The following is a 12,875-nucleotide window of genomic DNA, read 5'->3' as shown; positions in this document are numbered from 1 at the left end:
GCAAGTAACCTCATGGAGTCCAGGTGTATGACAGGGGTATGTTGTTAACTGCTCTGGGGACTGTTTTGAGGAGCCAGAGGATCTCATAAGCAAACCTCCCAGCACCGTGTCTGGCACCTGGTGCATGCTGCTGCTATTATCAGCACCCCCAGCAATGAGTCTGAGTGACTTTGGAAGCATCCCACCACCCATCTGAGCCTCGTTTTTCTCATCCATCCCCCTGGAGGAATAATGACCAGATTCACAGGGTTGATGCAAGGATCCACCAGGAGAATGCTAACACCTACCAGATGATCCTTCTCTGGACTTCATGCCTGGATGATCCTGTCACACCCTTAACACTTGCCCACCCACCTCAACCCAAGTCAGAGGAGACAGAGACAGAATGTGCTGAAAGTGGTTACTTTATTGGTTGGGAAAGGGAGAAGCTGTGGTCAGCCCAAGAGGGAATACAGAGGCCCGAAAAAGGGGAGGGCAGTTGGGCTGGAACCAGATGCAGGGCCAGGCAGAAACTTTCTCTCCTCACTGCTCAGCCTGGTGGTGGCTGGAGATGGAGGAAGAAGATCATAACAATACCATCAACAACAATATCCATTAGACTAGGCAAGAGTACCTGCAGCTTAAATCCTAGACCAGCTCCTTGACCCCACCCCATCCCACACACCCACGCAGCAAAGCCTCACCTTCTGGGGGCTCTGCTTGCATTTTCTACAGGTTCTAGACATACTCTTCTCCTTCAGACCATCCCTAGCAGGCACCTGGGTATACTGTTGTCCCAGATGTCCACTGTGGCCTTCCTGAGGGGCCATGGCCATTTCTCTCCCCAAGAATCCCTCTACTATTAGGAAGTTCTGCCATGCCTTCTTCCTTAGGTTAAAATGGGATTATCTGATCAATTAGATCTTATTTAGCTACATTTTATAAGCAAGATAATTGTGACTTGGAGGTGAGAAGGCTAGGTAAGTGTCAGAGCTAACATTTGAACCCGGGTCTTGACTGCAAAGCCTATCCATGCAGTTGGCATCTGAGAGCCCTGGCTCCAGGGAGACCACAGCTTAGTTTAGAGAAACCATAGTTCCCTCTCGGGCACCAAAAGCACACCCCTCTCTAGACTTCAGTTGCTCATCTCTGCACTATTGGATTCTATCAGTTATCTTCAGGTTCCTTTGCTGAGAAATTGTTAAAAGTAGCACACGACAACCACGAGATTTCAACCCAAGGGTACAACCAAGCTGTTTTTTATTTGTTTGTTTGTTTTTAATTTGAGACGGAGTTTCGCTCTTGTTGCCCAAGCTGGAGTGCAATGGCCTGATCTCAGCTCACCGCAACCTTCGTCTCCCAGGTTCAAGTGATTCTCCTGCCTCAGCCTCCTGAGTAGCGGGTGGGTGGCACCTGCCACCACGCCCATTAAATTTTTTTTTTTTTTTTTTGGTATTTTTAGTAGAGACGGGGTTTCTCCACGTTGGTCAGGCTGGTCTTGAACTCCCGACCTCAGGTGATCTGCACACCTCAGCCTCCCAAAGTGCTGAGATTATAGGCATGAGCCACCACACCCAGCCAAACTCTTGCTTATTCTGTTCCCTCTGCCTGAGACAGCCTCCCCACTGCAGCTCATCAGACTACCCACCTTTCACTCTTCTTTTAGAACAGGCTGAGGGTCACCCCGCTGGTACACCTTTCCGAGCTGTTCCTGCAACTAACCTCCCTTCACCTCCGCCTGGGTGATGTTTTCTCCTGTTTCCAACAACACCTGGCCATCAATGCACTTTCTCTTTCCCGTTCACTTACCTCAGAAATTGGGAGTGACACAGGACACATTCCCACAGCCATTGCGGCAGCATTTCATCTGGCCAGGACACTGGCTGTCCACCTGGCACTGGTCCTGACAGAGGCCGAGCTGGGGAAAGTTAATGTTCACCTGGGGGCAGGAACCCTCCTTATCTGGATAGAAAAAGGAGTAAGGGTAAGTGGGCAGAGGGGATACAGGGAGATTAACTTGTACCTGCAGCATGGCCCCCCCACTGCCCCTCACTGGGCTTCACATACAGCAGAGCTGCCTGCCTGAGTCCATCTTGGGAACCTGAGCTGCTCTCAGGAGGCCCAGGAAGATCACCTGCAAATCCCTCCTCCTGCTCCCAAATGGAATCACAGGACCTCAGCTTGAATCCCAAGTGGGCCTTCGTGGCCTAGGGCCAGAAATCTTCCAGAGCCTCCGTGTCTTTAGGCGTCAGTGGAACAGTGCTAATTACAACATAGGGTTGTTGTGAAAGCAGTGGAAACAAACATATATTCTCCCTGAAATATCAAACTACTCTGTAGTTATGAGAAATTATAACAGTGAGCACTTAATTAGCTCTTACTACATGCCAGGTATTAAGCCCCTAACATATATTAACTCTTCTAATTCTCACAATAATCCTAAAAGAAGGGGAGGGATCTGTTAATATTTCCTTGTGTTATAAGTGAGGAAACTGAGGCACTGAGAAGTTAAGTAATTTGCCGAAGGTCACACAGAATTGAGGCAGAATTTGAACCCCAAGAAATCTAGCTCCAGAGTCTATGTTTTAACTGCTGCTGCCATGGTTAAGCACTATGCTGCCACTTAAAGTGTAAAGTACAGTACACATGTGAGGGGTTACACACTTATAATCTTCACTCATACCCACAGACCGAATCCCAGTTGCAGTCTCTCAGCACCGTGACCCTCCAAATATACTCATTCATCCATGCAGAGAGAAACCACACATCCTTCCACTAACACACACACACACAATCACACTCCACTTCCCGGATTAGATAGAGGGGAGCCAGGCCCAGCCAAATCCATTCATCAACTGAGGTACATCATGGTTGCTTCCAACTTTCGGCAATCATAAATAAAGCTGCTATAAATATGTGCAGGTTTTTATGTGTAAAACACAGGCACAGAACTGGGTGATTAGCTGTAGAGGACAAGGAAAGTGGCTGACAGATCACTGGGTGCAGTGGTTCACGCCTGTAATCCCACACATTGGGAGGCTGAGGCGGGTGGGATCATCAGAGGTCAGGACTCGAGACCACCCTCTCTACTAAAAATCAAAAAAGTTAGCTTGGCATGGTGGCATGCGCCAGTAATCCCAGCTACTTGGAAGGCTGAGGTGGGAGAATAGCTTTCACCTGGGAGACGGAGGTTGTAGTGAGCTGAGATCATGCCACTGCACTCCAGCCTGGGTGACAGAGTGAGACTCCATCTCAAAAAAAAAAAAAAAAAGATTTAGGTTCAGCTTTCAAGATGGCCGAATAGTAACAGCTCCAGTCTGCAGCTCCCAGTGAATCAATGCAGAAGGCAGGTGATTTCTGCATTTTCAACTGAGGTACGTGGCTCATCTCATTGGGACTGGTTCGACAGTGGGTGCAGCCCATGGAGGGTGAGCAGAAGTAGGGTAGGGTGTCACCTCATCTGGGAAGCACAAGAGGTCAGGGAACTCCCCCCCCAGCCAAGGGAAGCATGAGGGACTGTGCCGTGAGGAACAGTGCACTCTAGAGCAGATACTACACTTTTCCCATGGTCTTCGCAACCCACAGACCAAGAGATTCCCTCAGGTGCCTACACCACCAGGGCCCTGGGTTTCAAGCACAAAACTGGGTGGCCGTTTGGGCAGACACTGAGCTAGCTGCAGGATTTTTTTTTTCATACCCCAGTGGTGCCTGGAATGCCAGTGAGACAGAACCATTCACGCCCCTGGAAAGGGGGCTGAAGCCAGGGAGACAAGTGATCTAGCTCAGCAGATCCCACCCCCATGGAGCCCAGCAAGCTAACATCCACTGGCTTGAAATTCTCGCTGCCAGCACAGCAGTCTGAAGTTGACATGGAACTCTCAAGCTTGGTAGGGGGAGGGGCGTCCACCATTACTGAGGCTTGAGTAGGTGGTTTTCCCCTCACAGAGTAAACAAAGCCACCAGGAAGTTCAAACTGGGCAGAGCCCAACGCAGCTCGGCAAAGCCGCTGTAGCCAGACTGCCTCTCTAGATTCCTCCTCTCTGGGCAGGGCATCTCTGAAAAAAAGGCAGCAGCCCTAGTCAGGGGCTTATAGGTAAAACTCCCATCTCCCTAGGACAGGGCACCTGGGGGAAGGGGCAGCTGTGGGTGTGGCTTCAGCCTGCCTGCCGGTTCTGAAGAGAGCAGCAGATCTCCCAGCACAGCATTCGAGCTCTGCTAAGGGTCAGACTGCCTCCTCAAGTGAGTCCCTGATTTCCGTGTCTCCTGACTGGGAGACACCTTCCAGCAGGGGCTGACAGACACCTCATACAGGAGAGCTCTGGCTGGCATCTGGCAGGTGCCCCTCTGGGACAAAACTTCTAGAGGAAGGAACAGGCAGCAATCTTTGCTGTTCTGCAGCCTCTGCTGGTGATAGCCAGGCAAACAGGGTCTGGAGTGGACCTCCAGCAAACTGCAACAGACCTGCAGCCGAGGGGCCTGACTGTTAGAAGGAAAACTAACAGAAAGGAATAGCATCAACATCAACAAAAAGGACATCCACTCAGAAGCCCCATCCAAAGATCATCAACATCAAAGACCAAAGGTAGATAAATCCACAAAGATGGGGAGAAACCAGCACAAAAAGGCTGAAAATTCCAAAAACCAGAACACCTCTTCTCCTCCAAAGGATCACAATTCCTCGCCAGCAAGGGAACAAAAATGGATGGAGAATGAGTTTGACAAATTGACAGAAGTAGGCTTCAGAAGGTGGGTAATAAACTCCTCCAAGCTAAAGGAGCATGTTCTAACCCCAAGGCAAGAAAGCTAAGAACCTTGAAAAAAGGTTAGAGGAATTGCTAACTAGATTAACCAGTTTAGAAAAGAACATAAATGACCTGATGGAGCTGAAAAACACAGCACAAGAACTTCATGAAGCCTATACAAGTATCAATAGCCGAATTGATCAAGCAGAAGAAGGATATCAGAGATTGAAGATCAACTTAATGAAATAAAGCATGAAGACAAGATTAGATAAAAAACAATGAAAAGGAATGAACAAAGCCTCCAAGAAATATGGGACTATGTGAAAAGACCAAACCTATGTTTGATTGATGTACCTGAAAGTGATGGGGAGAATGGAACCAAGTTGGAAAACACTCTTCAGGATATTATACAGAAGAACTTCCCCAACCTAGCAAGACAGGCCAACATTCAAATTCAGGAAATACAGAGAACACCTCAAAGATACTCCTTGAGAAGAATAACCCCAAGACACATAATCATCAGATTCACCAAGGTTGAAATGAAGAAAAAAATGTTAAGGGCACCCAGAGAGAAAGGTCGGGTTACCCACTATGGGAGGCCCATCAGACTAACAGCAGATGTCTCTGCAGAAACCCTACAAACCAGAAGAGAGTGGGGGCCAATATTCAATATTCTTAAAGAATTTTCAACCCAGAATTTCATATCCAGGCAAAGTAAGCTTCATACATGAAGGAGAAATAAAATCCTTTATAGACAAACAAATGCTGAGGGATTTTTGTCACCAACAGGCCTTCCTTACAAGGTCTCCTGAAAGGAGCACTAAACATAGAAAGGAACGACTGGTATCAGCAACTACAAAAACATACCAAATTGTAAAGACCGTCAACACTATGAAGAAACTATGTCAACTAATAGACAAAATAACCAGCTAGCATCATAATGACAGGATCAAACTCACACATAACAATATTAACCTTAAATGTAAACAGGCTAAATGCCCCAATTAAAAGACAAAGACTGGCAAATTGGATAAAGAGTCAAGACCCATCTCAAGTGCAAAGACACATAGGCTCAAAATAAAGGGATGGAGGAATATTTACCAAGCAAATGAAAAGTAAAAAAAAAGCAGGGGTTACAATCCTATTCTCTGATAAAACAGACTTTAAACCAACAAAGATCAAAAGAGACAAAGAAGGGCATTACACAATGGTAAAGGGATCAATGCAACAAGAAGAGCTAATTATCCTAAATATATAGGCACCTAATACAGGAGCACCCTGATTCATAAAGCAAGTTCTTGGAGACCTACAAAGAGACTTAGACTCCCACATAATAATAGTGGGAAACTTTAACCCCCACTGTCAATATTAGACAGATCAATGAGACAGAAAATTAACAAAGATATCCAAGACTTGAACTCAGCTCTGGACCAAGCAGACCTAACAGACATCTACAGAACTCTCCACCCCAAATCAACAGAATATACATTCTCCTCAGCACCACATTGCACTTATTCTAAAACTGACCACATAATTAGAAGTAAAACACTACTTAGCAAATGCAAAAGAATGGAAATCCTAACAGTCTCTCAGACCACAGTACCATCAAATTGGAACTCAGGATTAAGAAACTCACTCAAAACTGCATAGCCTTACATGGAAACTGAACAACCTGCTCCTGAATGACTACTAGGTAAATAACAAAATCAAGGCAGAAATAAATAAGTTCTTTGAAACCAATGAGAACAAAGACACAACATACCAGAGTCTGAGACACAGCTAAAGCAGTGCTTAGAAGGAAATTTATAGCACTAAATGCCCACAAGGGAAAGCAGGAAAGATCCAAAATTGACACCCTAACATCACAATTAAAAGAACTAGAGAAGCAAGAACAAACAAATTCAAAAGCTAGCAGAAGACAAGAAATAACTAAGATCAGAGCAGAACTAAAGGAGACAGAGAAAAAAAAATCAATGAATTCATGAGCTGGGTTTTTGAAAAACATCAACAAAATAGTCTGACTGCTAGCCAGACTAATAAAGAAAAGAGAGAAGAATGAAATAGACACAATAAAAAATGACAAAGGGGATATCACCACTGATCCCACAGAAATACAATCTACCATCAGAGAATACTATAAACACCTCTACGCAAATAAACTAGAAAACCTAGAAGAAATGGATAAATTCCTGGACACATACACCCTCCCAAGTCTAAACCAGGAAGAAGTCGAATCCCTGAATCGACCAATAACAAGTTCCAAAATTGAGGCAGTAATTAATAGTCTACCAACCAAAAAAAGTCCGGGACCAGACAGATTCACAGCCGAATTCTACCAGAGGTACAAAGAGGAGTTGCTGGTACCATTCCTTCTGAAAGTATTCCAAACAATAGAAAAAGAGAGACTCCTCCCTAATTCATTTTATGAGGCCTGCATCATCCTGATACCAAAACCTGGCAGAGACACAACAACAAAAAAATTTCAGGTTAATATCCCTGATGAACATCAATGTGAAAATCCTCAATAAAATACTGGCAAACCAAATCCAGGAGCACATCAAAAAGCTTATCCACCATGATCAAGTTGGCTTCATCCCTGGGATGCAAGGCTGGTTCAACATACACAAATCAATAAACATAATCCATCACATAAGCAAAACCAATGACAAAAACCACATGATTATCTCAATAGATGCAGAAAAGGCCTTTGATAAAATTCAACACCCTTCATGCTAAAACACTCAATAAACTAGGTATTGATGGAAGGTATCTCAAAGTAATAAGAGCTATTTATGACAAACCCACAGCCAATATCATACTGAATGGGCAAAAGCTGGAAGCATTCCCTTTGAAAACCGGCACAAGACAAGCATGCTCTCTCTCACCACCCCTATTCAACATAGCATTAGAAATTCTGGCCAGGGCAATCAGTCAAGAGAAAGAAATAAAGGGTATTCAATTAGGAAAAGAGGAAGTCAAATTGTCCCTGTTTGCAGATGAAATGATTGTATATTTAGAAAACCCCATTATCTCAGCCCAGAATCTCCTTAAGCTGGTAAGCAACTTCAGTAAAGTCTCAGGATACAAAATCAATGTACAAAAATCACAAGCATTCCTATACACCAATAATAGACAGAGAGCCAAATCATGAGTGAATTCTCATTCACAATTGCTACAAAGAGAATAAAATACCTAGGAATACAACTTACAAGGGAGGTGAAGGACCTCTTCAAGGAGAACTACAAACCACTGCTCAACGAAATAAGAGAGGATACAAATGGAAAGACAATCCATGCTCATGGATAAGAAGAATCAATATCGTGAAAATGGCTATACTGCCCAAAGTGATTTATAGATTCAATGCTATACCCATCAAGCTATCACTGACTTTCTTCACAGAATTAGAAAAAACGACTTTAAATTTCATATGGAACCAAATAAAAGCCCACATAGCCAAGACAATCCTAAGCAAAAAGAACAAAGCTGGAGGCATCACGCTAACTGACTTCAAGCTACGCTACAAGCCTACAGTAACCAAAACAGCATGGTACTGGTACCAAAACAGATATATAGACCAATAGAACAGAAGAGAGGCCTCAGAAATAACACTACACATCTACAACCATCTGATCTTTGACAAACGTGACAAAAACAAGCAATGGGGAAAGGATTCCCTATTTAATAAATGGTGTTGGGAAAACTGGCTAGCCATATGCAGAAAACTGAAACTGGGCCCCTTTCCTTACACCTTCTACAAAAATTAACCCAAGATGGATTAAAGACTTAAACGTAAGACCTAAAATCATAAAAACCCTAGAAGAAAACCTAGGCAATACCATTCAGGACATAGGCATGGGCAAAGACTTCATGACTAAAACACCAAAAGCAATGGCAACAAAAGCCAAAACTGACAAATGGGATCCAATTAAACTAAAGAGCTTCTGCACAGCAGAAGAAACTATCATCAGAGTGAACAGGCAGCCTACAGAATGGGAGAAAATTTTTGCACTCTATCCATCTGACAAAGGGCTAATATACAGAATCTACAAGGAACTCAAACAAATTTACGAGAAAAAAACCCTATCAAAACGTGGGCAAAGGATATGAACAGATGCTTCTCAAAAGAAGACATTTATGCAGCCAACAAACATGAAAAATGCTCATCATCACTGGTCATTAGAGAAATGCAAATCAAAACCACAATGAGATAACATCTCACACCAGTTAGAATGGAGATCCTTAAAAAGTCAGGAAACAACAGATGCTGGAGAGGATATGGAGAAATAGGAATGCTTTTACACTGTTCGTGGGAGTGTAAATTAGTTCAACCATTGTGGAAGAGAGTGTGGCCATTCCTCAAGGATCTAGAACAAGAAATACCATTTGACCCAGCAATCCCATTACTGGGTATATACCCAAAGGATTATAAATCATTCTACAATAAAGACACATGCACACATAGGTTTATTGCAGCACTGTTCACAATAGCAAATTTGGAACCAACCCAAATGCCCATCAATGATGGACTGGATAAAGGAAATGTGGCACATATACACCATGGAATACTACGCAGCCATAACAAATGATGAGTTCATGTCCTTTGCAGAGACATGGATGAAGCTGGAAACCATCATTCTCAGCAAACTAACACAAGAACAGAAAACCAAATACCGCATGTTCTCACTCATAAGTGGGAGTTGAACAATGAGAACACATGGACACAGGGAGGGGAACATCACACACCGGGGCCTGTTAGGGGGTTGGGGGTTAGGGGAGGGATAGCATTAGGAGAAATACCTAATGTAGATGACGGGTTGATGGGTGCAGCAAACCACCATGGCACATGTATACCTATGTAACAAACCTGCACGTTCTGCACGTGTACCCCACAACTTAAAGTATAATACCAAAAAAAATTTTTTTTAAGTTGCCAACAGTCTTGACTTCCTAATACAAAGAAATTCATTCTCTTGAAAGGAGTAGGAACCTCTAATGGGCTGACCTGGAAATAAATAGGGAACCATTTATGATCAAAACAAGCCACTGTGTATGGAGTATCTTCTCACTAATAGACACTTTACATGCATTATTTCATTCAGTCCTCATGCCAATCCTATAGAGTTTGGAATTATTCCCATTTTAGAGCAGAGGCTCAGAGAGGTAAAGCAACATGCCCAGGGTCACACAACTAGAAAATGGCAGAACTAGGATTCAAACCTCCAGGCTCCCTCCCTGGCTCAGGAGGCCATCTGACCTTGTCCCTCTTCCTGCCTCAGTCTGTCCATCTGAGATTAGGGAACAAATTCTTCATCCATCAAACAGCAAAGACTCCCTCCTTTGCTCCTCCACCTCTCTCATCTGCCTGCTGCCTGCTTTCTCTCCACATCTTCCTCTCTCCTTCTGGTCCTCCTCTCCCTGGCCCAGAGGAGGGGACTCGTGACCTTGAAGCTGCCCTTGGTGGGCTGCCAGTCCCCCTCCACTTACCACCTCCCTGCTGATCGGTGTCTTGGGTCATCGTATTACAAACCTTCCCAGCCTGTGCTGGCAACTTCAAGGAAATAACAAAGAGGAAAAGTCACAGGGGCTGTATTCTGGATAAGGAACATCATTACAGTACCTTGGTTCTCTCCAGGTCCTATCCCTGCCTCTAATCCTTAGCATTTTCCTCTGGAGAACGAAAAGCTGAGATTCCATGCTGTCTAAGCTACCCCCTGTTCTGATAGCCTGGTGGAGACTGCAGCTCCAGCAAGCACCTTTGAGAGAGTCCCCAGCTCGCGCTCACTCAATCCTTAGAGTGGAAGAGATTGACTGAAAGACAACGAAGGGCGATACAGTGTCCAGGGAGGATTCCTCACTTTCTTCGAATCACTCAGCCAGTTGGCCTGAAAGGCAAAAGCTGAACCCTCACTATGACTCCGGTAGCCATGGGATGGCGGTGTGACCTTGGGCAAGAACATTTTTTTCTCGCCGATGCTCCCATCCACATCTTTAAGATGAGCGGGGCATTTCCCTAAATCTGTAAAGTTCCTTTCCGCCTGGACAGAGGAATTGGGGAAAATCTTGCCAGGCCAGGCTCTCCCAGTCTTTCCCCCAGGGCTGGGGGAGGCCCCCAGGAAGGGACTCCAAGAGGAGAGGTGAGCCCCCCAGGCTCCGGGCTTTCCCGCAGGGCAGGCTCCGGCCGGTCCGAGAAGGAAACTGCGGCCCCGGGTCTCCAGGCCGCGGGGAACAATGTCCCGGTTGTGCGTGCCCGGAAGCCCGTCATGCACCAGAGACTCGAATCCAGCTAGGGGTGGGGACCCCCTTTGGCTGCGTTTCAACGACGCCTTTGTCTCCCCCGGGGCCGTGCGAGGGAGAGCACTGACGGATCTGGTTTCATCCGCCTTGACTTTCCCGGGGGTCCCCGGGTCCGGGGGCGCCCCTGTTCCCGGAACCCGGGCCCTCCCGCCTCCTCCCAGCCCAGCGCGGCCCCGCCCCGTTCCCGCTCGGCCGCCGTGAGGTTACCATTGGGCAGAGAGCAGAAGGTGGCACAGCCCGCGCTGCAGCACTTGAGGTTGTCGGCGCATTCGCTGTCCGAGACGCACTCTTGGGTGCAGTTCTGGTCAGCCTGGAGCTCGGGGCACACGCCAGTCTTCTCTGCTTCTGTGCCTGGGAGGGGAGGCCCGGGACAGTCGAGGGTGGGGCGTAGTGCCAGCCCCAGAGGATGCCCACCTCCTGCTCCAAACCTTAACCCCAAAGAATTCTCAGTCTCTGGCCCTAGGAGTCCCCAGAGACTCCTACTTCCAGACCAGGAGTCCCTGACCCCTGGGAGTACGAGAGCTCCCTAACCCTTGGCGTCGGGGCCCTCAGATCTCAGCCCTAGGGGACCCCGCACAGCTGAGTGTCTAGGAGCTTCCGAGGTCGAGGCAGAGCAGCCCCCACCCCCAGCCCACTGCAGCCACGGAGTGTCCGCGTTCAGCACAGAATCCTCCCAAATTTCAGCCATCAGTGGTCTCTCCACCTCCAGCACATTGGACCCCACACCCTAGGCTCCAAGGGTCCCTGCCGCTTCCGCCCCAGCAATTCCCACTTCCCCAGCCTCCAGAGGCTACGCCTCCGCCTAGCTCCATCCTGTTCGCTCGTGGCTCGGCCCCTCTGGGCGCCGGGCCTCTCCCCGCCCCACTCACCTGGGACTAGGGTAAAGCCGAACAGCAGCAGGCAGAGGAGGAGGGCGGCGGCTAGCGGGCCTAGGCGACAGGCAGGCATGGTGCTATGCCCGGGCGGGGTGCAGATGTGAGCCGCTGCTCAGGTGCGGGGATTTAACCGCGCGCGCGGGAGGGGGCGTGGGGTAGGGGTGGAGCCGAGCGGGGAAAGGGAGGGTGGAGGGCTTTGCGGGCACCGCGGGCGGGCTGCCACATGAGGTCATTTCACAATCCCCCAGGATCAGGTATCACTCTTGGCCCCGGTGGGAACCAGGAACTTAAGCAGCTTCCAGGACGAGACCAGCTGCGGCCGGACCCTTGTCCACGCCTCCCTCCTGACCTCCCTCCTGGGGCCTGAGGGCCAAGGCTCAGGGCTCCTGGGTTTCTATTCCAAGACTCCGAGGTTTCTCCAGAGTGTCCCCAGTCGGCGGTTGAGGAGGATAAGGCAGGGCCCGTAGGAGGCAGTGGAGCATGCAGGTTAAAGGGTTCGATTTGGGGTCAGCCAGATGGGAGGGCAGATCCCCCTTGATGGAGGGCTAGGGTAGTGATACAGAGCACATAGTAGGGGCTACAGAAATAGCACTTATTATTAATAAACAAACCCTCCTCATCAGAAACAGGCCCAGGAAGGTAAAGCACCTAGCAGTCTCAAGCCGTTTGGGTGTGTGTTTCTGTCTCCCTCTCTTTGTCCTACTGGCCCCTGATCAGGGCTGACTGTGCCAGGCTCTGTGCTCCTTGTCTCAAGGAATTGTCGCCGGTCCTCTGACTGGGGAGTTACTGTTATCAGCTGTATATGACAAAGGAACTGAGTGTTTAGGGATTTAGGACCGCACCTCCACTACAAGATCCCCTGCAAAGCCGTACAAATAAGGTTTTGAACCCAGGTCTCTCCCTCCAGGCCCTTGTTTTTTCCATTCCATCGTAAATATTCACTGGGTGCCTACTGTGTGACATATGCAGGGCAAGACGCTTGGTG

At 47.5% G+C, this 12,875-nt stretch overlaps 1 protein-coding gene across 1 annotated transcript; it reads right to left on the bottom strand.

Annotated features, from left to right (window-relative positions):
• Window positions 1-387: 387 nt before the first annotated feature.
• WFDC2 (WAP four-disulfide core domain 2) lies at window positions 388-12,014 on the bottom strand. Its single transcript, XM_054467542.1, has 4 exons — window positions 11,885-12,014; window positions 11,223-11,366; window positions 1,789-1,941; window positions 388-544 (listed from the first exon to the last, which is right to left on the bottom strand). Exons 1-3 carry the CDS (start codon window positions 11,961-11,963, stop codon window positions 1,790-1,792), a joined length of 375 nt encoding a protein of 124 aa, XP_054323517.1. The 5' UTR covers window positions 11,964-12,014; the 3' UTR covers window positions 388-544; window position 1,789.
• Between the last annotated feature and the right edge of the window lie 861 nt (window positions 12,015-12,875).

This window comes from Pongo pygmaeus, chromosome 21 (assembly GCF_028885625.2).
Source record: "Pongo pygmaeus isolate AG05252 chromosome 21, NHGRI_mPonPyg2-v2.0_pri, whole genome shotgun sequence".
NCBI lineage: Eukaryota > Metazoa > Chordata > Mammalia > Primates > Hominidae > Pongo > Pongo pygmaeus.
The sequence above is the reverse complement of the archived record's forward strand: the minus strand, read 5'-3'. Positions and strand labels throughout refer to the sequence as shown.

Coding starts and splice junctions, on each gene's coding strand:
- WFDC2 (XM_054467542.1), bottom strand. CDS start 11,963: ATGCCTGCCTGTCGCCTAGGCCCGCTAGCCGCCGCCCTCCTCCTCTGC. Junction 11,367..11,884: donor CGGCTTTACCCTAGTCCCAG/GTGAGTGGGGCG, acceptor CTCCCCTCCCAG/GCACAGAAGCAGAGAAGACT. Junction 1,942..11,222: donor CTTCTGCTCTCTGCCCAATG/GTAACCTCACGG, acceptor TTTTCTATCCAG/ATAAGGAGGGTTCCTGCCCC.